This window comes from Eubalaena glacialis, chromosome 11 (genome assembly GCF_028564815.1).
Source record: "Eubalaena glacialis isolate mEubGla1 chromosome 11, mEubGla1.1.hap2.+ XY, whole genome shotgun sequence".
In the NCBI taxonomy this organism is placed as follows: domain Eukaryota; kingdom Metazoa; phylum Chordata; class Mammalia; order Artiodactyla; family Balaenidae; genus Eubalaena; species Eubalaena glacialis.
In genome coordinates this window covers 7,252,486-7,280,285 of record NC_083726.1, presented here as the reverse complement: position 1 = coordinate 7,280,285, position 27,800 = coordinate 7,252,486, and the positions used below count along the sequence as shown (strand labels likewise).

The window sequence follows — 27,800 nt, the reverse complement described above, 5'->3', positions numbered from 1 at the left end:
CCGTGGGCAGCGGGGCAGCCACGTAGGGGCCGAGACGGCGAATCATTGTCGAGGAGGCCCCTCATCACTCACTCCTCTGCGCTCCGGGGGTGGAGTCAACTCCCTGGACCCGCCCCCTTCCCCATCAGGGCTGTCTCAACCTTGACTCCGCCTGGTCCTCTGACCAAGGCCCCTCACGTGACCAGCCGCCTCAGTCCCTTACGCCATAATCTCCGCCCTCCCCTTCAGAGCCCCACCCAACAGCTTGGCGCAGGCCCCGCCCCTTCCCATCTGAGGGGCGGCAGGAGCGGCCCTGGGGCAGGATGGCGGTGAACCAGAGCCACAGCGAGAACCGTCGCGGGGCCCTCATCCCCTTCGGCGAAAGGTGCGTGAAAGGAAGCCTGCGGAGCTGTCAGAGGAGGCAGCAGATGCACCGGGAACTGGCGGCTCGCAAACTCTCAGCCCATCAGAGACTTTCCCGCCTTTAACGCGTGCGCAGCGGTCGTAGCTCCGCCCCTACGCTAGGGCGCGTGCTGCCTCGCGGGTGTTCGGAATGTGAAGGCGTGAGCGGGGGCCGTCGCACGTGTGAAGGGCGCGTGCTCAGGGAGCGAGGCGCGTGCTGCCTCAGAAGAAAGGTGGACGTGCAGTGGTGGGAGTGGGGAGTCGCACCGACCCTCCGGGTCGCGTGCGGCTGCTGTTAGTGCGCTACCTTTGTAGAGTGACGGGAACAAGGTCCCAGGCTTCTGGGAGGTAGAAGAGGCGTGAGTGTCTTTGGGATCTTTCTGGAAGGATCCCGAACTGTCAGGGGCCTCTCCTCACTCTCAGAACTTCAAAAAGCCCTCTCTCGTCTTCGACCCAACCAAGGAGATGACTGGTCTTACTTTTTTGAAATGATCAGGACCAGAAGAAGACGCGTCTAGGAAGAATGACGCTCTCTTGCCTCCCATGGCGGCCTTGGGGTTTGCACCGATCGCTCTGTGTGGTGCTAGCGGTGACCGCCGCTCGCCCCTCTCCTCTCGCCTCTGTCAGGCTCAGCCCGGAGCCGCCCATTTTCACCTCCCCACCTAACACCTCGACTCTGCTCCACTCCCCTCGTTCGTCCCCCGCCCCCATTTTTCCAGAGGCCTGCTCCATCTCCCCGGCACTTCTTAAAAGTGCTCCTCTCTGCTCCGATTTGCCCTCGTTTTCCTTTGCGCTCGCCTAGCAGTGAGGCTCTGAAACCCAGGGCTGTGCTCAGGTGAGGCAGAGCACACCTAGGTCGCTTTGAATGCATCTGTCGGGAAGACCCTTTAAGTCAGTACCAACTGCTGATGTCCAGATCTTTTTTCTATGCTTCCTTCCCCAGAATATTTTCTTGACAGATTTATACGCGCCGTCAAGGCGGTAGGTTCTCCCTTGCTCCTGAAGGACCGCTGCTGTTTGTTCAGTTTTGTAGTAGGAGATGATTTGCCCACCATTCTGACCGCGTGCACACTGGCCTAGAGAACGCTGACCTGTGTGCCTGTGGCTCTGTGCCTTGAAGCCACTTCTAATCTGGTGTTTGGGTGTCTTCTCATTCAGACTACGAGTTTGTCTGTCTGCTTTTCTGTTTGTGTGCTGGTGGCAGGGAATGAAGCATGGTTGTAAAAAATTGTAACATATACTGATTTTATGGTCCTTTGAATTGCCTTTGTGGGGTCCTTTGTGTGCTCTTGAATGGTTAACCATAGCCGAGCACTGTGCACGGGCCCTATCTGCTCTCTGCAATGCTCTATCTGCAATGAGGATCAGTACTCGTTTCCTCCTTTCACAGGTGGGAAAACTGAAAGAGAAGTAATTTGCTTAAAATCACATGGCCAGTGCATGTGGGAGAGCTCTGAACTTAGGTACTGTGCATTCACTTCTCTACTCTGGCTGCCCCTCTAAAAGGAAAAGGACTGCTTCTCTTCTTTCTTCTCAGCAAAGAAGTCTCTGTAGGTGCTCTGGCTTCCTGGATAAAAACCACTTTAAAGAAATAGCTTGAGAGGGAGAAGATTGGTTATATTTTGACTTCTCTGGACTATTCACAATACACAGTTGAGAAATTCATCACAGCTTGGCTGTGTTGCGTGGAGATTTTTTTCTGATCCCAGCTGAAAAGTCATAAATGTGTGGGCCAGACTCTACTGGTAAAAAGGGAAGACATTGAGTTTTGTTTTTTTTTAAATCCATATTCAAAAATGTGTGCAGGTAAAACCATGTAGAAAAATTGGGGAAAATTTTAAATTACCCCAAATTCCTACATCCAGTGCTTTTTGCATTTTGGTATGTATCCTTCTGTACTTTCCCCTGTGGAAATATACACACCTTCCCCTGTCAGACTGCTTTGTAACTTGTTTTTCTCATTTACCAATGTATTAGGGATGCTTTCCAGTATCATTATCTACATCATTATTTTCAATGTCTGGTACTCCAGTATGCATACATATTTGCTCAAGCCCGTATCTGGGATAGTCTGATTTTTTTTTTTTTTTAAAAAAGGAGGATATATTCTTTCTCTTTTTTTTTGGCTGCGTTGGGTCTTCGTTGCTGCTCGCGGGCTTTCTCTAGTTGCGGCGAGTGGGGGCTACTCTTCATTACAGTGCGCAAGCTTCTCATTGCGGTGGTTTCTCTTGTTGTGGAGCATGGGCTCTAGGCACGCGGGCTTCAGTAGTTGTGGCACGCGGGCTCAGTAGTTATGGCTCACAGGCTCTAGAGTGCAGGTTCAGTAGTTGTGGTGCATGGGCTTGGTTGTTCCACGGCATGTGAGATCTTCCAGACCAGGGCTGGAACCCGTGTCCCCTGCATTGGCAGGCGGATTCTTAATCAGTGCGCCACCAGGGAAGTCCAGGATAGTCTGATTTTAATTTTTCATTGCTATAAACATTGCTGCAGTGAACTTTTTGAAGATTTATCTTTGCCCACCTGTCAGAATGTTTCTTTCAGATATATTCCTGAAAGTGGAATTGTGGGATCAGAGGACACAGATGTTTTAAAAAATATTTTAAAAATATATTTTTAATATGAAAATCCTTGTTAAAATATTTTAAAATATTAACTATATTTAATATATTTATAAATAGAAATATATTTATTGCAAAATTACCCTACAGAATTATATCAAATTACATTCCTTTTAATACTTTGAGTGCCCAATGCCAACACCCTGTGTTAACCTTTGATAGCTCTGCCAGTCTGATCATGGAATCTGAATAATGAAATCTTTTTTTAAAGCTTAATTGCTAGTGAAATTATTTTTGTCTTATGGTTATTGACTATTTATATGTATTTGGTAAATTTTCTTGGTTCATAAATGTTCTCCATTTTTTTGCTAAGTTGTTCATTTTTTAATAAATTTATTTATGTATTTATTTATTTATTTTTGGCTGTGTTGGGTGTTCGCTGCTGCACGCGGGCTTTCTCTGGTTGTGGCGAGTGGGGGCTACTCTTCATTGCGATGTTCGGGCTTCTCATTGCGGTGGCTTCTCTTGTTGCAGAGCACGAGCTCTAGGCACGCAGGCTTCAGTAGTTGTGGCTCATGGGCTCAGTAGTTGTGGCTCGTGGGCTCTAGAGCACAGGCTCAGTAGTTTAAGCCTGTGGTGCACGGGCTTAGTTGCTCTGTGGCATGTGGGATCTTCCCAGACCAGGGCTTGAACCTGTATCCCCTGCATTGGCAGGAGGATTTGTAACCACTGTGCCACCAGGGAAGCCCCCTGTGTGTGGATTTTAAAGGTTTTCTACATATAAGATCATGTCATCTGTGAACAGAGTTAATTTTACTTCTTCCTTTCCAATGTGGATGCCTTTTATTTATTTTTCTTGCCTAACTGCACTGGCTAGGACTTCCAATTCTATGCTGATTAGAAGTGGTGAGAGTGGGCATCCTTACCTTTTTCCAGATCTTAGAAGAAATGCTTTCATCTCTCACCATTGAGTATGATGTTAGCTGTGGGCTTTTCATAAATGGCTTTTATTATTTTGGTGTAGTTTCCTATGATTCCTAGTTTGTTGAGTGTGTTTATCATGAAAGAGTGTAAAATTTTGTCAAATGCTTTTTCTGCATCAATTGAGATGATCATGTGGTTTTTTTGTCCTTCATTTTGTCAATGTGGTATATTACATTGATTGATTTTCTTTAAAAAACTATATATTTTAAAAAAAATTTATATTAAGTTTTATCCTTTTCCTAACCTGTCCCTATTCTCTCCACAGCCCCCGACCCTGGCCCCTTGCCTCTGGCAACACCCTACTTCTCTGTTTCTTTGAGTTTGACTTTTTAAAGATTCCACATACAAGTGATTCCATGCAGTATTGTCTTTCTCTGTGTGGCTCTCTCTCTCTCTCTGTGCATATATATATATCTATCTCACATCTTCTTTATCTGTTCATTCATTGATGGACACTTACATGGTTTCCATATCTTGGCTATTATGAATAATGCTTCAATGAACATGGGAGCACAGATACTTGTTTGCTATCCTGTTTTCATTTCCTTTGGATATATACCCAGAAGTGGGATTGCTGGATCATAAGGTAGTTCTATTTTTATTTTATTGATTGACTTTCATATATTAAACTATCTGTGCATTCCAGGGATAAATCCCAGTTGGTCATGGTGTATAATCCTCTTAATGTGTTGTTATATTCAGTTTACTAGTATTTTTTTTTTGAGGATTTTTTACATCAGTATTTTTCTGTTTTTTCTTATTGGAAGTTTTTTGACTACTGATTCAGTCTCTACCTGTTATAGGTCTATTCCAATTTTCTTTCTTCAGTCAATTTCGGTAGTTTTTTTCTAGGAATTTACCCATTTAATCTATGTTATCTAATTTGTTGCCATACAATTGTTCATATATTCTCTTATAATCTTATTTTAAATCTCTGTAAGGTCTGTGATAACATCCCCACCTTCTTGCTTTTTTTTTTTTAAATGTTATTTATTTATTTATTTATTTTTGGCTGCATTGGGTCTTCGTTGCTGCACACAGGCTTTCTCTAGTTGCAGCGAGCGGGGGCTGTTCTTCATTGTGGTGCACAGGCTTCTCATTGCGGTGACTTCTCTTGTGGAAGAGCATGGGCTCTAGGCAAGTGGGCTTCAGTAGTGTGGCTTGCAGGCTCAGTAGTTGTGGCGCACAGGCTTAGTTGCTCCGCGGCATGTGGGATCTTCCTGGACCAGGGCTTGAACCCATGTCTCCTGCATTGGCAGGTGGATTCTTAACCACTGCGCCACCAGGGAAGCCCAACATCCCGACTTTCATCCATAGTTTTAGTAATTTGAGTTTTCTTTTTTCCTTGGTCAGTTTAGCTAAAGACTGGTACATTTTGTTGATCTTCACAATGAATTAACTTTGGTTTCATTGATTCTATTTTTCTATTCTTTATTTCATTTATCTCCATTGTAATCTTTATTATTTCCTTCCTACTGCTAGCTTTGGGTTTCATTTGCTTTTGTTTTTCTAGTTCCCTAAGGTGGAAAGTTAGATTATTAATTTGAAATCTCTCTTTTAAAAAAATGTAAGCATTAAAAGCTATAAATTTCCCTCTTAAGCACTGCTTTTGCTGCATCTAAATAGTTTTGATATGTATGCTTTTGCTTTCATTTAGATCAAAGTATTTTCTAATTTCACTTATGATTTCTTTTTTGACCCATTGGTTGTTTAAGAATGTGATGTTTAATTTCCGTATATTTGTTACTTTGTCAGATATCCTTCAGTTAATTTTTTCTAATTTCATTCCATTGTAGTCATAAAAGATATTTTGTATGATTGCAGTCTTCATAAATTTCGTGAGACTTGTTTTGTGGCCTAACGTATGGTCTGTCCTAGAGACTGTTCCATGTGCACTTGAGAAGAATGTGTATTCTACCTTTGTGGGTGGAGTGTCCTTATATGTTAGGTCTAGTTGACTTTTGTTAGATGTATCCATGCTTATCATTGTTGTATCTTTTTGATGATTGATCCTTTTATTTTTATAGAAGATTCCTCTTTGTCTTGTAATAATTTTTAAGTCTATTTTTTTCTGGTATTAGTATAGCCACTTCAGCTCTCTTTTGGTTACTGTTTCATGGAGTATCTTTCTCCATCCTTTTACTTTCAACCTATTTGTGTCTTTAGATCTCAAGTGAGTTTTTGTAGACAGTCTATAGTGGTAATATGTTTTAAAAAAAAAATTCTACCTTTCTCTGCCTTTTAATTGGAGACTTTAATCCATTTACATTTAATGTAATTATTGATAAGGAAGAACTTAACTTCTGCTCTTTTGCTATTTGTTTTCTATATTTCTTATATCATGTTTGTTCCTCAATTCCTCCATGAGTGCTTTTTTGTGTTTAACAGATATTTCTTAGTGTACCATCTTGATCCCTCTTCATTTCCTTTGCTGCATGTATTTTAGTTATCTTCTTTGTGGTTGCCCCACAGATTATGTTTAACATCTTAATTTATAACAATCTAGTTCAAATTAATACCAACTTAGTTTTAATTATATGTGAAAACTTTACTCCTACATAGCTCTGCCCTCTTATATTGTGATTGTCACAAATTACATCTTTATACATTGTGTGCTCATCATTATAGATTTATAATTATTGTTTTATGCAATTGTGTTTTAAATCATATAGGATGAAATGAAATGAACAAACCCAAAATGCGTTAATACTGATTTTTAATTTACCTATGTAATTATCTTTCCCAGTGTTCTTTATTTCTTTATGTTGATTTCATTTACTGTCCAGTGTCTTTTTATTTCAGGCAGAAGGACTTCCTTTAGAATTTCTTATAGTTCAGATCTAGTAGTGATAAACTCTCTCAGTTTTTGTTCACTTGGTAATGTTGTAATTTTTCCTTAATTTTTGAAGGTTAGTTTGGCCAGATATAGAATTCTTGGTTGACAATTTCTTTTTCTTTTTAGCACTTTGAATATTTCATCCCACTACCTCCATATTTTCTGGTGAGAAGTCAGCTGTTTGTCTTATTGAGGATTCCTTGTGCATGATAATTTTCTTCTCTTGCTGCTTTCAAGATTCTCTGTATGTGGCTTTCAGCAGTTTGATTGCAGTGTGTCTTGGTGTGGATCTCTTTGAGTTTATCCTACTTGGAGTTTGTTGAGCTTGGATGTGTAGATTCATGTATTTCATTAAATTTGAGAAAATTGTGGACATTATTTGTTCAAAAATTCTTTATTCCCCCTTTTTTCCTCTCCTCTCCTTCTGCCTGTTGCATAATACATATGTTGATATGTTTGATTGTGTTCCACAGGTCTGTTAGACTCTGTTCCTTTTTCTTCATTCTTTTTTCTTTCTGTTACTCAGGTAGTAACTATTAATCTCAATTGACCTATTTTCAAGTTCACTGATTCTTCTGCCTGCTGAAATATGCCATTAAGTCCCCCACTACTGAACTTTTTATCTCAGTTATTATAGTCTTCAACTCCAGAATTTCTATTTGGTTCCTTTTTATAATTTCTATCTTTTTATTTTTGTATTCTCTACATGATGAGACATTGTTTTCATCCTTTTCCTTAAGTTATTAAGTCATTGTTTCTTTTAACTTTTTGAATATATTTTAAATAGTTTACTTAGAGTCTTTGTCTAGTTAATCTAATTTCTTGGCTTCCTAAGGGGCAGTTTCAATTAATTTTTTAAAATAAATTTATTTATTTATTTATGGCTGCTTTGGGTCTTCATTGCTGCATGCCAGCTTTCTCTAGTTGAGGTGAGCAGGGGCTACTCTTCGTTGCGGTGCTCAGGCTTCTCGTTGTGGTGGCTTCTCTTGTTGCAGAGCATGGGCTCTAGGCACATGAGCTTCAGTAGTTGTGGCTCACAGGCTTCAGTAGTTGTGGCTCGTGGGCTCTAGAGTGCCTGCTCAGTAGTTGTGGTGCACGGGCTTAGTTGCTCTGTGGCATGTGAGATCTTCCCGGACCAGGGCTCGAACCCTTGTCCCCTGCATTGGCAGGCGGATTCTTAACCACTGCACCACCAGGGAAGTCCCATACTTTCTTGTTTCTTTGCATGCCTCATGATTTTTTTGTTGTTGAAAACTGGACATTTTAAAAAATTATAATGTGGCAACTCTGGAAATCAGACTCTCCCTCTTCCACAGGGTGTTGTTGCTGCATGTTGTAGTTATTGTTTAGTGATTTTTCTGAACTAATTTTGTAAAGTCTCTATTCTTTGTCATGTGTGGCTAATGACATGTGTGGCCTCTTTTATGTTAATTTAGAGGCTAGCTAGTGATTTGACAGTTTACTTGTATGTTTGGAACAACAACAAAAAAATCCCAGCCTTTGCAGATGGACTGTGTGTGTGTGTGTGTGTGTGTGTGTGTGTGTGTGTGTGTTGGAGCCTGTCTTTATCACTCAGCTAGGCAGTTTAAAACTCTGTCTTAGCTTTCACTGCCTGCTTGAGCAGAGCCTCACTGTCGGCCAGAGGTAACAGTTTTAGGGCCTTCTCAGGTTTCTTCTGAGCATGAACTCAGCCCTGAAAATGTATGTGTCGTGCTTTCTAGATTCCCATGAACATGTCAGAGGTTTTCAAAGCCTTTATTCCTCAAAGCATCTCATTTCCCAGTCTTTCCTTCCTCACTTTTCAGTTTTTTTATTGTTTGCCCAAAATGTCATTCTTTGCCCCAGATATCAGCTCTAACACATTTGCCTTGAAATGTTTTTGACAAATGTGCCCTAGGTAGCTGCCTAAGTCCTAAGAGAGTTCTGAGTTAGGCACATGCCCTTAGAGCTAGTCCTCCAGGAAGCCACTGGACAGGTCAAAACAGACAACCACAGTAAGGTCTGTTCTCCTCCCCCCAGTAGTGGGCACCTATACTGAGAATGTGGGTTGTTGTTGTCAAGGCTGTTGCCAAACTGGGGAGTGGAGGATAGTACTAGGGTAAGTTAAAGTGCACAAAGCTCTCTTATTGACATTCAACTATTTTTTTCTTGATTAAACATTCCCCTAGTTGCTATAAACTTTTGATTAGATTCTAGAGTTCTAGGCTGACATTTAGAGTTCCTTATTCCACCATTTTTGCTGACATCCTATTTTTTCATAGTCTCTTAAAAAGCCCTTTTTATCCATACACCACCATCCTAGTTCCAGTTCTTATTACCTCATAGCAGAACTATTTTAGGAACTCTTAAATGGATCCCTCTGACACACCACCACTTCCTTGATCATGTGACTTCCCTGCTGAGACAGCTGCAAGTCACAGTTCTGCCTTGCCTATTGAATGATGTCTCCAAGCTCTAGTCCCAGCATGATTCCAGCTTTATCTCACTATTCCTCCCAGTTCCACTTCCATCTGTTTTGATGAATCCACACAGGTAGGCTGCTCCCAAGTACGCAGTTTTCTTTCTACTGCATACCTCCATTAATGCTGTTTGCTCCCCATCAGGATTTTCCCCTACCCTCACTTCTGCCTACTAAAACACTATTCATCTCTTAAGAATCATCTCAATGGGACTTCCCTGGTGGTCCAGTGGTTAAGACTCTGCACTCCCAATGCAGGGGGCACAGGTCGATCCCTGGTTGGGAAGCTAAGATCCTGCATACTGCACGGCACGGCCTAAAAAAAAAAAAAAAAAAGAATCAGCTCAAATGTCAACCTTTCTGTAAAGTCATTCCTAATTACTTCAACCAAGAGCTAATCTCTCCTTCCACCAAACTGCCATGATATTTTTGTTCCATTTATGTGATGTATGTCATATATTTCTTGCATTATTACCTATATTCATGTTTTCATTCACTCATTCCTTCAATATTTAGTAGCACCCACTTATATATTTATAATTTATATATATAAATTACTAAGAAAGGGAAATAACCCAATAGGATTCTATGAGTAAGAATAGGATGAGTCCAAGTTTTTCAGGTTAGGAGTGCAGGGAGAACATGACAGACAGAGGGAACATGTCAGAGGGTTCGGGAGCACTCTGTGTGTGCCTTACGTTCTTTACCAGAGTCCAAGAAACATTTCCGTTAACAGAGTGCTTTATACCAACTGCACAAGAAGTAGAAGAATTAATGAATATACATTAAGAATAGAATTAGGTTTGATAAGAAAGAAGAACCCAATGGGGCTTCCCTGGTGGTCCAGTGGTAAAGAATCCGCCTTCCAATGAAGGTGAAGGTGGGTTCGATCCCTGGTCAGGGAACTAAGATCCCACATGCTGTGGGGCAACTAAGTCCGTGCACCTCAACTAGAGAGCCCTCGTGCCGCAGTGAGGAGCCTGTGAGCCACAATGAAAGATAACGATTGCCACAACTAAGACCCAACGCAGCCAAAAATAATAAATAAATTAATTAATTAATAAGAGTGGGGGAACCAATTTTTTTAAAAAAAGAACCCAATGATAAAGAAGAAGAAGAAGAAGAAGTGTGAATTGTCAGAGAATAAGATCATTTAAATTCCTTTCTATTTTAATAGAATAGTAGCAGCAGCAGCAGCAAGTAACATTTATTAAAATCTCCCTCCAGGCTAGAATCTATGCTAAGAGCTCTGTTTGTATAATTTTATATAGATTTTAAATTGTGTGCTGTCTGCCCTGTCTTTTCTGCAGTGTCTTGAAGCAGAGTCAGGATGTGGACCTCTCCTTCCTACAGCAACCAGTGGGATCTGATCTCTTTAATGGTACAAAAAGAGGAACATTGTTTCTCACTTCATACCGGGTAATTTCTACTTCTACTTTGATCTGATTAACTCTACATTTGTTTTCCTTAAAATGGAGAGAGGTTAAACATTGACTTTCAAAGTATTTTAAACCATTTCTCCTTTGAGATTTTCCATGTTGAAGTGTGATGGAAGAAAATTGGTGATGTTTCTCAATTAGGCCAGAATGCCAAAACAGCCTTAACTTCAGAATTGCTCTTATATGTCTCAATCCATGGACAAATTGCATTCCTTTTCCAAAGTTTCTTTTCTCTCTTAGGTGATCTTCGTGACTTCACACTTAGTCAATGACCGCATGCTTTCTTTTATGATGCCACTTGGTCTGATGAGTAATTGCACCATTCAACAACCAATCTTTGCCCCCAACTTCATTAAAGGAACCATTCAGGCAGCTCCGGATGGTAAGTGTCCCCCCTCAGAAGTGTATTTTTTCTCAAAAGCTTCCAGAAGGTTTAAGATTCAGACTTGGCCCCTGCTTCATTGGATAGTACTTCTCTTAGTGTTTGTGGCAGTCCTTCTGTTACAGCATGCCAGCCTCTTAGTGAGTGTGTGCCATTTCTTCCTCCAGGTGGCTGGGAAGGACAGGCTATTTTTAAATTATCCTTCAGAAAAGGAGGTGCCATTGAATTTGCCCAGCTGATGATGAAAGCTGCCTCTGCTGGTGAGCGATGCTGATAAAATTATCAAGCGCTTTGGGGTTTGGGGGCCTGTGTAATTGAAGTAAGACTGTTAACTAGTGAAGACTTCTGGCCTCTGAGGTCAGGCGGTTGATATTTGCACATGTGTTCAGCGGGCATTTCCTGAGCCTACCGACTATGTGCCAAGTAACATACTACGTGCTAGGAACACAAGATTTAGTCCCTCCCTGGCCTGAAGGAGTTTGCAATCTAATGGGAGCTTACCGTCAGACACCTGAACAATTAATTATACCTGATAGTCTTTTGTCCATTTAAGTGCCGGTCTCATGTATCACTGAGTAGTCTTTTTTTCGGTAGGGTTGCCTTGGCTCTCCTTCCTCTGGCATGGCTTTTTGTCTTCTCTCCTTTCTGACTTTGCCTTTGCTTCTCTTAGGTTTAATTCCCATCTTCCATGGGACTAAAGCATGGGAAGAGGTACCGTCAAGCCCTGCAGCACTGATCTAATGGATGTACCAGAGGATACAAATAATCTTTTTATGTTATGTTTTAATTCAATCTAGCTTCACTCTATATCCCTCATTCTCTCACCTTTTGTACTCCAATCCAACTGGATTTCTTTGTGCCTTGCTCTCCCATCTCTGAGCCTTCATGCTATTTGCTCTGTCTGGAATGCTCTTCCCCTTTCTCCCTTGCCTTCTCCACCCCCAACTCCAATCTAGTTGAGACAAACACAGTCCAGTAGAGATAGACATATGCAAATACATTATCCTATCTTATGGCATGTGCTGTAATAGAGGCATGGACAAAGTTCTGGGGACACACAGAAGAATGTAGTGAATTTTCTACCTTAGAAGACTGACTGGATCATGATGCTATAGACCATAGTCAAGAGTATAAGAGATAGTCTAGGGAATTCCCTGGCGGTCCAGTGGTTAGGACTTAGTGCTTTCAGTGGTTGGGGATCGGCCCGGGTTCCATCCCTGGTCAGGGAACTAAGATCCCGCTAGCCACGTGGCCAAAAAAAAAAAAAAAAAAATGAGTATAAGAGATAGTCTAAATTGGAGAGGAAATGAGTTCAACTTTAGACATAGTAATTAATACTAGCTAACATTTATTGAATGCTTATCATATACTGGGCAGTGTTCCAAGGCCTTTACATGTGTTAATTTATTTAATCCTCACAAAAACTTATGATGTAGGTTCTATCATTATCCCCAATGTATAGCTGGGGAAACTGAGTCAGTGATGGTTATATAATTTCCCAAGGCTATACAGTTAGCAAGTGGTAGAGCTGGAATTTGAACCTTAAACCTACTCTATCTCTCTAAACTTTTCATTTTGAAAAAAAATCAGATCTATAGAAAAGTTTTAAGAATATTACAATGAACTCCCATGGACCTTCATCTAGATTAACCCATTATTAACATTTTCCCACATTTGCTTTTTTTAAAATAATTTATTTATTTATTTATTTATTTTTGGCTGTGTTGGGTCTTCGTTGCTGCACGCAGGCTTTCTCTAGTTGCGGTGAGCGGGGGCTACCCTTCATTGCGGTGCACGGGCTTCTCATTGCGGTGGCTTCTCTTGTTGCAGAACATGGGCTCTAGGCGCGCGGGCTCAGTAGTTGTGGTGCATGGGCTTAGTTGCTCCGCGGCATGTGGGATCTTCCCAGACCAGAGCTCGAACCTGTGTCCCCTGCGCTGGCAGGTGGGTTCTTAACCACTGCGTCAGCAGAGAAGTCCCCATGTTTGCTTTTTTTTTTTTTTTTTTTTTAAATAGCATATAGTTGAGTTTTTTCCTTTTTTTAAAAATTTATTTATTTATTTTTGGCTGTGTTGGGTCTTCGTTTCTGTGTGAGGGCTTTCTCTAGCTGCGGCAAGCGGGGGCCACTCTTCATCGCGGTGCGCGGGCCTCTCACTGTCGCGGCCTCTCCCGTTGCGGAGCACAGGCTCCAGACGCGCAGGCTCAGTAGTTGTGGCTCACGGGCTTAGTTGCTCCGCGGCATGTGGGATCTTCCCAGACCAGGGCTCGAACCCGTGTCCCCTGCATTGGCAGGCAGATTCTTAACCACTGCGCCACCAGGAAAGCCCCCATGTTTGCTTTATGTTATTCTTTTTTTTTTTTCTTTTCTGCTTTTGTTTGAACTATTTGGGAGTAAGTCACAAAGATCATTTCCTTCACTTCTAAATATTTGAGTGTGTATCTCCTAAGAACAAGGGCATTCTCTCATCTAACCTCAGTGTGCTTATCACATCAGAAAATTTAACATTGAAACAATACTATTGATTATTCAGATTCAAATGATTGACCATTACTATTCCTAATTCTAATAGCATTTTTTTTTCCAATCCAGGATCTAATCCCAGATCACATATTGAATTCAGTTGTCCTATTTCTTTGGTCTCCTTTAGTCTGGGCTCAGCCTTTCTTTTTGTCTTTCATGACCTTGACATTTTAAAAAGAATACAGCCTTATTGTTTCGTAGAATATCCCTTAATTTGTGTTTGTCTGTTTCCTCATGATTATATTCAGGTCACGTATTTTGGCAGGAATACTGTATAAGTGATGTGTCCTTTTGAGCCTACACTCTTAACCCCTGCACCATATTAAGTGTGAGGTACACAAGCTGCTAAAGGCAGTGGACATGCAGCTTGGAGCTCCAAAGATGCACTGTATCAAGACACTGATTTGGAAATTCTCAGCACACAGGTCATCTCTGGAGCCATGTGAATGATGGGCTCATTCAGTGAATTAAGGATGGTATGCCCAGGGTCCTCAACATTTAAGGGATAGGTAGGGAGGGGTGACCTTCAATGGAGATTGAGAAGGGGCTGATTGAGAGGTAAGAGAAGAATCAAGTGAGTTCACTATCCTGGAAGTCAAGGGAGGAGAAAGTTTCAAGCATTACTGGGTGGTCATCTGTCAGCTGCTGGAGAGATGTTTGGTAAAATGAAGACTGAAAAATGTGCATTGCATGTGGAAATTTGAGGTTTTTGGCAGAATTATCAAGAGATTTCAGTGAACTGCTGGAGAAGAAAGGTGATGAAGAACCATATTGAAGAAAATTGAAGAGTAAGAAAATTTTTTGCAGTTACTGTTAAAAATACAGTGCAAATATATAAAGGCCAAGGAGTTCACAAGCTGTACCCAACTAGCAGCTCTTCATGGTCCAGAGGGCAGACAGCATCTGGAAGCCTGACATTGGATAACAAGGTGTCCTACAGACAGAGGGAGTGTAGCTATGAAGAATCCGGGTCAGGGGACACTTGGAAATCCAGTTCCCCTTTGCTACAGATGTCTGGGGAACTCGGGACAATTGCATTCTGGGTCTTGAGTTCACTCTTATTTTTGGCCTCACAGTACTGAGGGGGCTTATTTTTAGGATTATGAGATAAGGGTCAAGCAACTTCAGGAGATTCGCTTTGTGCTCTCATTAAGTTCTGCTTCTTGGCCTGCAAATGTAGGTCAGTGTCTCAGCCATTGCACAGCCACTTGGAAAGGATTTAGGCAACTTATATGAACTTGGCCCAATGTCTGGAACTGCTCTGGGTCTGATTATGTCATGGTTTAGGTGTGGAAACCTGTGCCTACTCCCCTGGCAAGAGTCAGGTCTTGTGAATGGGCTTCCTTGAGGCTTTTGGAATTAATTAAATACCCATCATGCATCATGATCTGATTATTTGACCACGAAGGGTTCCTTTCCCCTCAGCAGAGTTGCTTTGTCAGGGCTCTTTGATTTAAGTTTTTAGCAAACATGTATTGAGTACCTATTGTGTGCCAAACACGAGGAGAGACAATTGGGAACACAACAGTGAACGAGACATAAGTACATAGTCCCTGCTTTTGTTAAACTTACGGTCTAGTGAGAGTCATATAAGAAATAAGCAAACATGTAAGTGAATAAAATAATTACTTATTCTGAAAGGGGATACTAATAGAATGTTGAAAGGGAGGGTAACAGGGAAGGATGACAACTTTAGATTCAGAGTGAATTAGTTAAGATAAAGCTAGGTATTGAAACAGATAAACCCCAAATTATCAATGGCTTAAGATAATGGATATTACTGCTTATATAAAGGCCAATCAGCAGGAGTGAAAGGGGGCTCTGTTCCACATAGCCCGTCAGGGACTCAGGGTAATAGAGTCTCTGCCATCGTTAACAACACATGGCTTCCAAGACCTCTTTGGGTAGCCAGAAGAGAGGGGAAGAGAGTAAAGATCTCACCTGGGAAGTTTTCATGGGTCAGGCCTGGAAGCAGCGTACATTACTTCTGATCATATGCCATAGGCCAGAAGTTAGTGTGGCAGGCTGATAATGGCTCCCAAAGGTATAATCTGTGTCCTAATCCTCAGAATCTGTGAATGTTACCTTGTTTGTAAAAAAAAAAAAAGTCTTTTCAGATATAATTAAGGATCTTGAGATGAGGGGATTACTCTGGATTATTCAAATGGACCCCAAATACCATCAAAAGTATCCTTTTAGGGCTTCCCTGGTGGCGCAGTGGTTGAGAGTCTGCCTGCCAATGCAGGGGACACGGGTTCGAGCCCTGGTCTGGGAGGATCCCACATGCCGCGGAGCAACTGGGCCCATGAGCCACAACTGCTGAGCCTGCGCGTCTGGAGCCTGTGCTCCGCAACGGGAGAGGCCGCGATAGTGAGAGGCCCGCGCACAGCAATGAAGAGTGGCCCCCACTTGCCGCAACTAGAGAAAGCCCTCGCACAGAAACAAAGACCCAACACAGCTAAAAATAAATAAATAAATTTATAAAAAAAAAAGTATCCTTTTAAGAGAGATGCGGAGGGAGACAAACAGAAGTGCTTTCTTCAGTACTGCCATTACATTGGCCTTTAATGGACTTATCTTGCCAACTTGATAGAATCCTCACTTGGAAATTTTTTCTGAATACCTATCATGGTGGGTGTTATGCTAGGCCTTCAATAAGCACAGGCAAATATACACAATCACTGCCTTCAAGAAGCATACAGTTGAGGACAAGGGCAATACATATTTTTAATCTTGTATCCTGGGAACATTGTTGGACACACATGTAAGGTGATGGTTAATACTCTGTTAATTATTTGGTTGATAGCTGCTGTACATCTAACTTAAAAGAATTAAAGAGTCCCTATTTTGCCAAACTTGTCTTCTCAGCTGCCAGAGGAATTCCACTTGGAAGTGTAAATTACTGGTTCGGCACTTCAGGACTCTATATAATTACTGCACCAGAGGGCATGATGTGCACCCAACAGACGCCTTGTCCAGGTAAGATATGGCATGGAGGTTCTTCCTGGGAGGTGGAAAGGTATGCCAGGGGCTCAAAGATCTATTCACTGCTACCTTGCCTCCAATTCTGCTGCAGGAGAAGCAGCAGAAGTTTGGGGGGCTGGAAGACGGTTGAGTCCATGACTTCATTTCCAGACTAAAACCCAGTGGCAAGTCAGTAAGTGACCAGGCTTCCATTTCAGGTTTACTTTTAACTATAATGTACAAATATGGAGCATACCTGGGCAACTCCCATCAGTGGGAACAGCCACTTCCTGCTTACAGCCTGAGCAGAAACATGTGCTCTTGCCAACTTCCCCCTTCCCCTTTCACACAAGCATAGCCATCATGCTTGTGCCATGCCCTTCAACCTCACTGAGGACTCCAGTCCTGGGCTTTATGCCCTGTACACTTTCCTTTAACAGTCGTGCCTGTCCGTAGCTGCTGAATCATGTTCCCAGGAGACATAGATCAGTGATTCTCAACTGTGGTCCACAGTCTGTTGGTGGACCACAAAAAGTCTCCTAACAGGTTACCAACAGACCCCCAAATGCAGGCTGTTTCTTGGGTTCTCCTTGGAGCATGACGTACACGTCCATCGGCTTATTTAGTTTTGTATACAACTGAAGGATAGTTATCTATAGTCTTAATAGTTGCCTTAGTTTTTAAGGGTTACTAAAATCTAATATTCAAAATCTAAAAGTAAGTGTTGCTAAAGTTTTTAAAAAAAGTTTTTGAGTTGAAATTCACATAACATACAATTAACCATTTTTAAATGTACAATTCAGTGGTATTTAGTGTATTCACAATGTTGTGCAACCGTCAGCTCTCTCTAGTTTCAAAAGTTTTTCAGGACTTCCCTGGCAGTCCAGTGGTTAAGACCACGCTTCCACTGCAGGGGATGCGGGTTTGATCCCTGGTCGGGGATCTAAGATCCCGCATGCTGTGTGGCGAGGCCAAAAAAACAAAACAAAACTTTTTCATCACTCCATAAGAATACCCCATACCCACTAAGTAATCATTCCCCATTGTCCCCTCCCCACATCTCTTGGTTTTCTCTAATCTGCCTTTTGTCTTTCTGGATTTGCCTATTCTGTGTATATCACATAAAAGGAGTCAAGCAACACGTGACCTTTGTGTTTGGCTTATCTCACTTAGCATAATGTTTTCAAGGTTCGTCCAAGCTGTAGCATTATCAGTACTTTATTCCTTTTTTGTGGCTGACTAATATTCCATTGCATGTATCACAGTTTGTTATCCATTCATCCATTGATGAACATTTGGCTTGTTTCCACCTTTTGGTTATTATGAATAATAGCTCCTATAAACATTTGTATATAGGTTTCTGGGTGGACATAAGTTTTCATTTCTCTTGGGTATATATCTACGTTTGGAATTATTGGGTCATACAGTAATTTAATGTTTAACTTTTTTGAGGAACCACCAAACTATTTTCCACAGCAACTGCACTATTTTGTATTCTCACCAGCAATGTACAAGTTCCTATTTCTCCACATCCTTGCCAATGCTTGTTATTTTCTTTTTTTTTTGCTTGTTGTTTATATTAAAGCCATCCTAGTGATTGTGAGGAGATATCTCATTATAATTTTAATTTGCATTTCCTTGATGATCAATGATGTTGAACATCTTTTCATGTGCTTGTTGGCCATTTGCATATCTTCTTTGGAGATATATCTATTCCAGTCCTTGCCCATTTTTAACTTGGGTAGTTTGTCTTTTCATTGTTTGAGTTGTAAGAGTTCTTTATATATTCTGGATATCCTTATCAGATATGGGACTTGCAAATATGTTGCCCATTCTGTAGGTCATCTTTCACATTCTTGAGAATATCCTTTGATGCACAAAAGTTTTAATTTTTGATGAATTTATCTATTTTTTTCTCGTTACGTGTGCTTTTGGTATCAAATTAAGAATCCATTGCCAAGTCCAATGTCATGAAGATCTACCCCTATGTTTTCATCTAAGAGTTTTATAATTTTGGCTCATATTTCAGTTATTGATTCATTACGAGTTAATTTTTTTAATTTTAAAGAATATTTATTTATTTGGCTGCACCGGGTCTTAGTTGTGGCACATGGGATCTTTGTTGCTGCATGCAAGGTCTTCATTGCGGCATGCGAGATCTTTTAGTTGCAGCATGCAGGATCTAGTTCCCTGACCAGGGATCGAACCCGGGCCCCCTGCATTGGGAGCACGGAGTCTTAACCACTGGACCACCAGAGAAGTCTCTATGAGTTAATTTTTGTATATGGAGTAAGGTTAGGGTCCAACTCTATTCTTTTGCATGTGTTTATCCTGTTGTCCAGGAATCATTTGTTGAAGACACTATTCTTTCTCCACTGGGTGGTCTTGGCACCCTTGTTGAAAATCAATTGGTTATAGATGTTTAGGTTTATTTCTGAACTCTCAGTTCTATTCCCATTGGTATATGAGTCTATCCTATGCCAGTACCATATTGTTTTGATTACTGTAACTTTGTAGTAAGTTTCAAAATAGGGAAGTGTGAGTCTTCCTATTTTGTATTCCTTTTTCAATATTGTTTTGGCCATCCATGCTCCCTTATAGCTCCATATGAATTTGAGAATCACCTTTTACATTTCTGCAAAAAGACCATTAGAATTTTGATAGGGATTGCATTGAATTTGTAGATCAGTTTTGGGGGAATTGCTATCTTAATTTAATATTAAGTCTTCTAACCCATGAACATAGGAACTCTTTTTATTTATGTAGGTCTTCTTTAATTTATCTCAGTAATATTTTGTAGTTTTCAACGCACAAGTCTTTTTTTAAAAAATATTTATTTATTTATTTGGTTGCGCTGGGTGTTAGTTGCAGCATGCAGGATCCTTAGTTGTGGCATGCGAACTCTTAGTTGTGGTACACATGTGGGATCTAGTTCCCTGACCAGGGATCGAAGCTGGGCCTTCTGCATTGGGAGCGCGGAGTCTTATCAATGCACCACCAGGCAAGTCCCAAAGCACAAGTCTTTTACCTCCTTGGTTACATTTATTCCTAGGTATTTTATTCTTTTGGATGCTATCGTAAATGTAATTGTTTTCTTAATTTCCTTTTTGGATTGTTTATTGCTATAATTATGGTTTTTTAATTAAACTTTTTATTTTGAGATAATTGTAGATTCCCATACATTTTTGGAAATAATACTGAGATATTCTTTATACCTTTTACCTAGTTTCTCCCACTGGTAACATTTTGCAGAACTATAGTATAATATCACAACCAGGGTATTGACATGGATACAATAAAAATGCAGAACATTTACATTACCACAAGGAACACTCCTGTTTGTCTTTTTATAGCTACACCTACTTCCCTTCCTCCCCCTCCTCTTTAACGCATGGCAACCACTAATCTGTTCTCCATTTCTATAATTTTGACATTTCAAGATTGTTATATAAATGGAATCATGTAGTATGTAAGCTTTTGGGATAGACTTTTTTCACTCAGCATTATTCCTCAAGATTCACCCAGGTTGTTGCACGTATCAATAATTTGTTCCTTCTTGTTGTTGAGTAATAGTTCAGGGTATAGATGTACAACAATTGGTTTAACCATTCAGCAGCTCAAGTATATCTGGGTTGGTTGCAGGTTTTGGTACAGGTTTTTGTGTGAACATAAGTTTTCATTTCTTGCCCATTAGGATGGCTTCTATCAAAAAAAAACAGTAAACAACAAATGTTGGCAAGGATGTGGAGAAATTGGAATGCTTATGTACTGTTGGTGGGAATATAAAATGGGACAGCCACTGTGAAAAATAGTATGGAGGTTCCTAAAAAAATTTTTAATGACCCAGCAATTCCACTTCTGGGTATATACCAAAAGAATAGAAAGCAGGGTCTAAGAGACATTTGTACACCATGTTCATAGAAGCATTATTCACAATAGGTAATAAAATGAGTTAGGAAGTGTTCCCTCATCTTCAATTTTTTGGAAAAATTTGAGAAGGATTGGTATTAGTTCTTTATGTGTTTAGTAGAATTCAACAGTGAAACAATCAGGTCCAGGTGTTTTCTTTGTTGGGAGATTTTTAAAATTATTGATTCAGTCTCCTTACTAGATCTATACAGATTTTCTATTTCTTCATGATTTAGTGTTATTGGTTTTAGGTTTCTAGGAATTTATCCATTTCTTCTAGGCTATCCAATTTGTTAACATACAGTTGTTCATAGTAGCGTATTATAATCCTTCTTTTCTCTGTAGAATTAGTAGTAATGTACCCACTTCCATTTCTAATTTTAATAATTTGAATCTTCTCTTTTTTTCTTGGTCAGTCTAGCTAAAGGTTTCTCAATTTTGTTGATCTTTTCAAAGAACCAGCTTTTGGCTGCACTGATTTTCTCTGTTGTTTTTCTATTCTCTTTTCCATTTATCTATGTTCTAATTGTTATTATTTCCTTCCTTCTGCTAGCTTTGGACTTAGTTTGTTCTTCTTTTCTTTGTTCTTTAAGTTTTTAAGTTAGGTTGTCGACTTAGGATCTTTTTTGTTTTTTAGTGTGTTTTTAGCTATAAATTTCCCCCTTAGCATTGCTTTTGCTGCATCCTTTGAGCTTTGCTATATGGTGTTTTTTGTTTGTTTGTTTGTTTTTAATATTTATTTATTATGGGGGGTGGTGGTGGGATGAATTGGGAGATTGGGATTGACATATATACACAAATATGTATAAAATAGATAACTAATAAGAACCTGCTGTATAAAAAAATAAATTTAAAAAAAGCTCAAAAAAATTTATTTATTTATTTGGCTGCACTGGGTCTTGGTTGTGGCATGTGGGATCTTTTAGTTGTGGCATGCAAACTCTTAGTTGTGGCCTGTGGGATCTAATTCCCTGACCAGGGATCAAACCCGGGCCCCCTGCATTGGGAGCACCGAGTCTTAGCCACTGGACCACCAGGGAAGTCCCGGTATGTTGTGTTTTCATTTTCATTCATCTCTAAGTATTTTCTAACCTCCCTTGTGATTTCTTCTTTGATCCATTTGTGGTTTAAGAGTGTGGTGTTTAATTTCCACAAATTTGTAATTTTTCCAGTTTTACTTCTGTTGTTGATTTGTAAATTCATCCCTTTGTGGTCAGAGAAGCTACTCTGTATGACATCTATCTTTTAAAATCTATCCAAACTTACTTTGTTGCCTAATATATGTTCTATTCTGAAAAATGTACCATGTATACTTGAGAGGAATGTGTATTCTATTGTTGTTGGGTAGAGTGTCATATATATGTCTGTTAGATCCAGTTGGTTTGTTGTTTTTCTTACGTCCTCTATTTCCTTATTTATCTTCTGTCTGGTTGTTCTAGCCATCATTGTGAGTGAAGGATATTGAAGTCTCCAACTATTATTGTAGAACTGTCTGTTTCTTCCTTCAGTTCTGTCAGTTTTTGCTTCATATATGTGATGGTCTGTCATTAGGTGTGTAAATGTTTATAAATGCTATATCCTTTTGCTGTATTGAACATTTTATTAATATGTAATTTCCTTCTTTATCTCGTAATCTTTTTGATGTAAAGTCTATTTTGTCTGATATTAGTATAGCCACTTTTGCTCTCTTTTGGTTACTATTTATGTGGAATATCTTTTTCCATCGTTTTACTTTCAATTTATTTATGTCTTTGTATCTAGAATAAGTCTCTTATACACACAGCATGTAGTTGAATCATGAGTTTTTATTCATTCTGCCAATCTCTGTCTTTTTATTGGGGCATTTACTCCACTTACATTTAAAGTAATTACTGATGATGGGGGCCTTACTTCTGTCATTTCACTATTTGGTTTCTATATGCCTTATAGCTTTTTTGTCCCTCATTTTCTGCATTACTGTCTTCTTTTGTGTTTAGTTGATTTTGACTCCTGATCTCCCTGACCTCCCTTCTATGCCCCCAGGACCCATGCGGCCTGGGTGGGGCTTTGGAGGGGGAGGTACCGGTCGGGGAGCTCAGCAGGCTCCCCGGCCCGAGTGGGCCAGGCAATCACCCTCCACTCCTCTCCTGCTCTTCCCAGAGAGTCCCTCCCGCCTGCTTCTCCTGATCTCCCCAGCCTCAGGGGCGCTGATCCTGTCTGGCCTCCACTTCTCCTCCCCCCTCAGTCCCCCTACGACCTACTGGTTCACTTTGGGGTTCCTCCCGTCTCCTTGGGCATCAGAGTCCCCCACCAGCGGCTGGCAGGTGCCCTATTTGTGGGGAGACGCTAACTCCATGTCTTCCCACACAGCCATCTTGACTCCCACTACTCTCATTTCCTTTTGTTTATATTTCATAGCTGTTCTTTGTGTGTGTGTGTGTGTGTGTGTGTGTGTGTGTGTGTGTGTGTGGCTACCATGGGGGTTACATTTAACATCCTAAAGTTATAACACTAATTTGAATTTTTACCATCTTAACTTCAGTAACATACAAATACTCTGTACGTTTACAGCCCCTCTGTCTTCACCCCTTTCAGTTGATGTCACAAAATTCATCTTTATACATTGTGCTCCAAAAAACATAATCTAATAATTCTTTTAAATGCATTAGTCTCTTTAGTTATGTAGAAAACAAAAATAGAATTACAAACCATTGTTATAATAATATTAGCTTTTATAATTGCTCAATGATTTACCTTTATTGATATCTTTATTTCTTCATATGGCTTCAGATTACTGTCTAGTGTCCTTTCATTTCACCCTGTAGGACTCCCTTAAGCATTTCTTGCAGGGCAAGTCTAGTAGTAATGAACTCTCTCAGCTTTTGTTTATCTGGAAATATCTTAATTTCTTTCTCACTCTCACAGGAGTTTGGCCAGATATAGGATTCTTGTTGGACAGTTTATTTCTGGCCTCCAACGTTTCTGATGAGATATCTGCTGACTTTCTTATTGAGGATCTCTTGTGTGTGATTATTCACTTCTCTCTTGCTGCTTTCAAGATTCTCTCTTTATCTTTGGGTTTTTATTTGTTTGTTTTTATTTATTTATTTATTTATTTATTTATTTATTTATTTATTTATTTATGGCTGTGTTGGGTCTTCGTTTCTGTGCGAGGGCTTTCTCCAGTTGTGGCAAGCGGGGGCCACTCTTCATCGCAGTGCGCGGGCCTCTCACTGTCACGGCCTCTCCTGTTGCGGAGCACAGGCTCCAGACGCGCAGGCTCAATAATTGTGGCTCACGGGCCCAGCTGCTCCGCGGCATGTGGGATCCTCCCAGACCAGGGCTCGAACCCGTGTCCCCTGCATTAGCAGGCAGATTCTCAACCACTGCGCCACCAGGGAAGCCCTATCTTTGGCTTTTGAAAGTTTGACTGTAGTGTGTCTCAGTGTGGATCTCTTTGAGTTCATCTTACTTGGAGTTTATTGAGCTTCTTGGATGTTTATATGCATGTCTTTCTTCAGATTTGGGAAGTCTTCAGCCATTATTTCTTCAAATATTTTCTCTACATCTTTCTCTCTCTCTTCTTCTTCTGGAACTTCCACAATGTGTATGTTGGTCTGCTTGGTAGTGTCCCACTGGTCCCTTGGGCTCTGTTCACTTTTCTTCAGTCTTTTTCTTTCTGTTCCTCAGTAACAACAATTTTTATTGTCCTGTAGTCAGGTTTACTGATTCTTTCTTCTGCCTTTTCAAATCTGAATGTGAATCCCTCTAGTGAATTTTTCATTTCAGTTATTGTACTTTTCAGCTCCGGAATTTTTTTGTTTGTTTCTTTTCTTGTTAGGTTTTCTATCTCCTTATTGATATTTCTATTTTGTTCATATATAATTTTCTTGACTTTCTCCACATTTTCCTTTAGTCTTTGAGCATCTTTAAGACAGTTCTTTTTTTTTTAAGAATGACAACTTTTTTCTTTTTTTTTTTATTTTTAATTTATTTATTTATTTATTTATTTATGACTGTGTTGGGTCTTTGTTTCTGTGTGAGGGCTTTCTCCGGTTGTGGCAAGCAGGGGCCACTCTTCATCATGGTGCACGGGCCTCCCACTATCGCAGGCTCTCTTGTTGCGGAGCACAGGCTCCAGACACGCAGGCTCAGTAATTGTGGCTCACGGGCCTAGTTGCTCCGCGGCATGTGGGATCTTCCCAGACCAGGGCTCGAACCCATGTCCCCTGCATTGGCAGGCAGATTCTCAATCACTGTGCCACCAGGGAAGCCCAAGACAGTTCTTTTAATGTGTTTTCTACATAGCTTAAACATAAATATGGATTATAGAAAAATAACTTGACAGATGTCCATTCACACTGACACAGTTAAATCACTTAGGGAATGTAGCCAAGGAAATAAATAAAACCCATGCTTATTATAATATTAATTGGAAATTTGGAAGCAACATGCTCTCCAACAACCAGGGAGCACTTATCATAAGTAGCACTAATCAGCATGATAAAATATAGTCCAGCTTTTAATTTATGAAATACATTAATAATATAAAGAACTTTCTCATAATGTCAAGTAAAAAGAGCCAGATTTTTAAAATATTGTATGGTTGTTATAATCTTGATTGTATAAAAAAGATTAACAGAGATCCTACCAATAAATGCACCAAAATATTAAGTTTTTGTCTTTGATGATGGAATTATAGATGACTTTTAAAAATTTATCTCTTCTCTATTTCCCAAATACATATTCCTCATTGAACATTTATTACTTTTTTATCATCAAAACAAACTTTATTAAGTTAAGTACGTATCTGGGTACAACTATAAGTAATGTAGAGATATAACTATAGGGTTGTTTTCATGTTGATTTGAATTCTTCCACAACAAGAAATGATAAAGCCTTCAGCTGGTGATGGCTGAAGAATATGGCTTCTGCATTGTTCTGCCTTAATTCTCTTCCTGTGTCAGTTTGCTTCAGTATTATTTTTTATCTTCTACCTCCTTCTTACTTATTCCTTGTCTACTCTAAAAAATGACTAACTGATTTTTTTCCTTCTCAGCATACCCAGTTGTGGTCTACAGACCCCCACCACCAGGATACGGAGCCCCACCAGCAGGATATGGAGCATCACCTGCAGGATATGGAGCCCCGCCTGGGGGATATGGAGCCCCTCCTGGGGAATATGTAGCCCCACCTGTGGGATACGAAGCCCCACGTGGAGGATATGGAGCCCCACCTGTGGGATATGGAACCCCACCAGTGACATATGAAGCCCTGCCTGCAGGATATGGAGCCCCACCAGCGACATATGAAGCCCTGCCTGCAGGATATGGAGCCCCACCAGCGACATATGAAGCCCTGCCTGCAGGATATGGAGCCCCACCAGCGACATATGAAGCCCTGCCTGCAGGATATGGAGCCCCACCAGTGACATATGAAGCCCTGCCTGCAGGATATGGAGGCCCACCAGCTGGAAATGAAGCCCCACCTCCAGCATATGAAGCTCCACCTGCTGGAAATAGAGCTGCCTCTCACAAATCTGTGGCAGCCCAGCCGGAGGCTTCTCTTCCATCTACCTCATCTTCTCAGGCTCATTTACCACCTTCTAAGAAGTAAACATTGAAGACTCACCAAGCAAAGGGCACCCTAAAACTGAAGTCACAATAAGAAGGATGACTCAGGTATGTGGTTAAAGGCCTGTCTCAGATAGTTGTCACACCCTTTGGAAAGGCAACCTTAGAGGGAAGATGAAACTTTACTTCCATGCCTAGATTTTAGAGGCAGAGTCAACTCTTGATTAGATGGGCTAAAGGAGAAGTAGAATTGTAGAGCTAATTCTCCAATAATTTGGTGTACATTGGGCTGCATTTTTTTTAACATGCCTTGAGTGAGTGTGGAAAAAATGTCCTGCATTTTCCCCTCCTTCATTCAAGAAACATTTATTATGCTCATTTTGCTAGGAACTAAGATATATATTTAAAAATATCAAATTGAACACTTTGTTATTTTTCATAGCATTATTTATATTAGTGAAAGGATGGGATAACTTAAATTTTCAATAGTGAGAGAGAATTTCACAAATTATGGTATATCCATACAATGAAATATTATGCAGCCATTGAAAATGATATCTAGAGGTAGGGGAAGCCTTCTTTAAGAAGACCAAAAACAATGAAGAAATAAAGGAAAACAGTGATAAATTTGACTATAACAAAATTTGAAACTTCTGTATGACCAAAGTTAAAAGATAGGCAAGATACTAGGAGAAACTGATTTCCAACATATATATTAAACAAACAAATAGTTTGTAGTCAGAATATATGAACTTCTGCAGATCAACCCAAAAGAAAAAATGGACAAAAGACGTGAATTCTCAATTAACTGAGGCAATAGCATGACCAAGAATCATTTGAAAAGATGTTTGTTCAACTTGACTAGTGTTAGATAAATGCAACTTGAAATGAGAATTTTTATCTCTAAAGATTTACAAACATTAAAAAGGTTGAGACAGGGACTTCTCTGGTGGTCCAGCAGCTAAGACTCCGTGCTCCCAATGCAGGGGGCCTGGGTTCGATCCCTGGTCAGGGAACTAGATCCCACATGCCACAACTAAAGATCCCACATGCCACAACTAAAGATCCCACATGCCATAACTAAAGATCCTGCATGCCACAACTAAGACCTGGCACAGCCAAATAAATAAATAAATACTAAAAAAAAAAAAAATGATTGAGACAATTGACGAGGTGACTTCCACCTCAGGCCTTTTTCTATGCTCCTTGTTAGGAACTGCCTGTAAGTGGCATCCATCCAAGCGAGAAACTAGCATAGGTTGCTGCGAAATGATTGTGCAGAGGTAGCCCCAAGCTGGCAAGGGATGGTCTGGGTTTTCTGGACTCTGTGTTTTTCTGGTAAAAACTTGCAGCTCTAAAATTATGGCCCATGGACCAATAACATTCAAGTATGTGGCCATAGAGTTCTTTCAGCATGAGTGGGAATTTCTCGACCTTGTTCAGAAGAAGTTCTGAAGTACAACTTCAGAAGAAGTTGTACTGCAATGTGATGATGGAGAACTATAGTAACTTGGTCTCACTGGGCCATTCCATTTCTAAGCCAGACATAATTGTGTTATTGGAGCAAGAAAAAGAACCCTGGATGGTTGTGAGGGAAGAAGCAAGAAACTGGAGTACAGATTTGGATTCAAGTTATAAAATAATCAGTGATAGAAAAACGTTTATAGCTGGAAAACATGCATCTCTTCTGCATCAGAGAATTCATAGTGGTGAGAAACCCTATGAAGATGAAGAATGTGAGAAGGCCTTTAGTTATGCCTCAAACTTTGTTCGACATGGAAAAGTTGATATTGAGGCAGACAGCTAGGACTCTAAG

The 27,800-nt window shown here is 40.4% G+C and overlaps 1 protein-coding gene across 1 annotated transcript; it reads left to right on the top strand.

Annotated features, from left to right (window-relative positions):
• Positions 1-302: 302 nt before the first annotated feature.
• On the top strand, positions 303-26,027 carry WBP2NL (WBP2 N-terminal like). Its single transcript, XM_061205913.1, has 7 exons — positions 303-364; positions 10,528-10,636; positions 10,897-11,038; positions 11,206-11,298; positions 16,428-16,538; positions 25,471-25,582; positions 25,814-26,027. The coding sequence occupies exons 1-7, from the start codon at positions 303-305 to the stop codon at positions 26,025-26,027; spliced, it is 843 nt and encodes a 280-aa protein (XP_061061896.1).
• The last annotated feature ends 1,773 nt before the right edge of the window (positions 26,028-27,800 follow it).

Coding starts and splice junctions, on each gene's coding strand:
- WBP2NL (XM_061205913.1), top strand. CDS start 303: ATGGCGGTGAACCAGAGCCACAGCGAGAACCGTCGCGGGGCCCTCATC. Junction 10,637..10,896: donor TGTTTCTCACTTCATACCGG/GTAATTTCTACT, acceptor TTTCTCTCTTAG/GTGATCTTCGTGACTTCACA. Junction 11,299..16,427: donor GATGAAAGCTGCCTCTGCTG/GTGAGCGATGCT, acceptor TTGTCTTCTCAG/CTGCCAGAGGAATTCCACTT.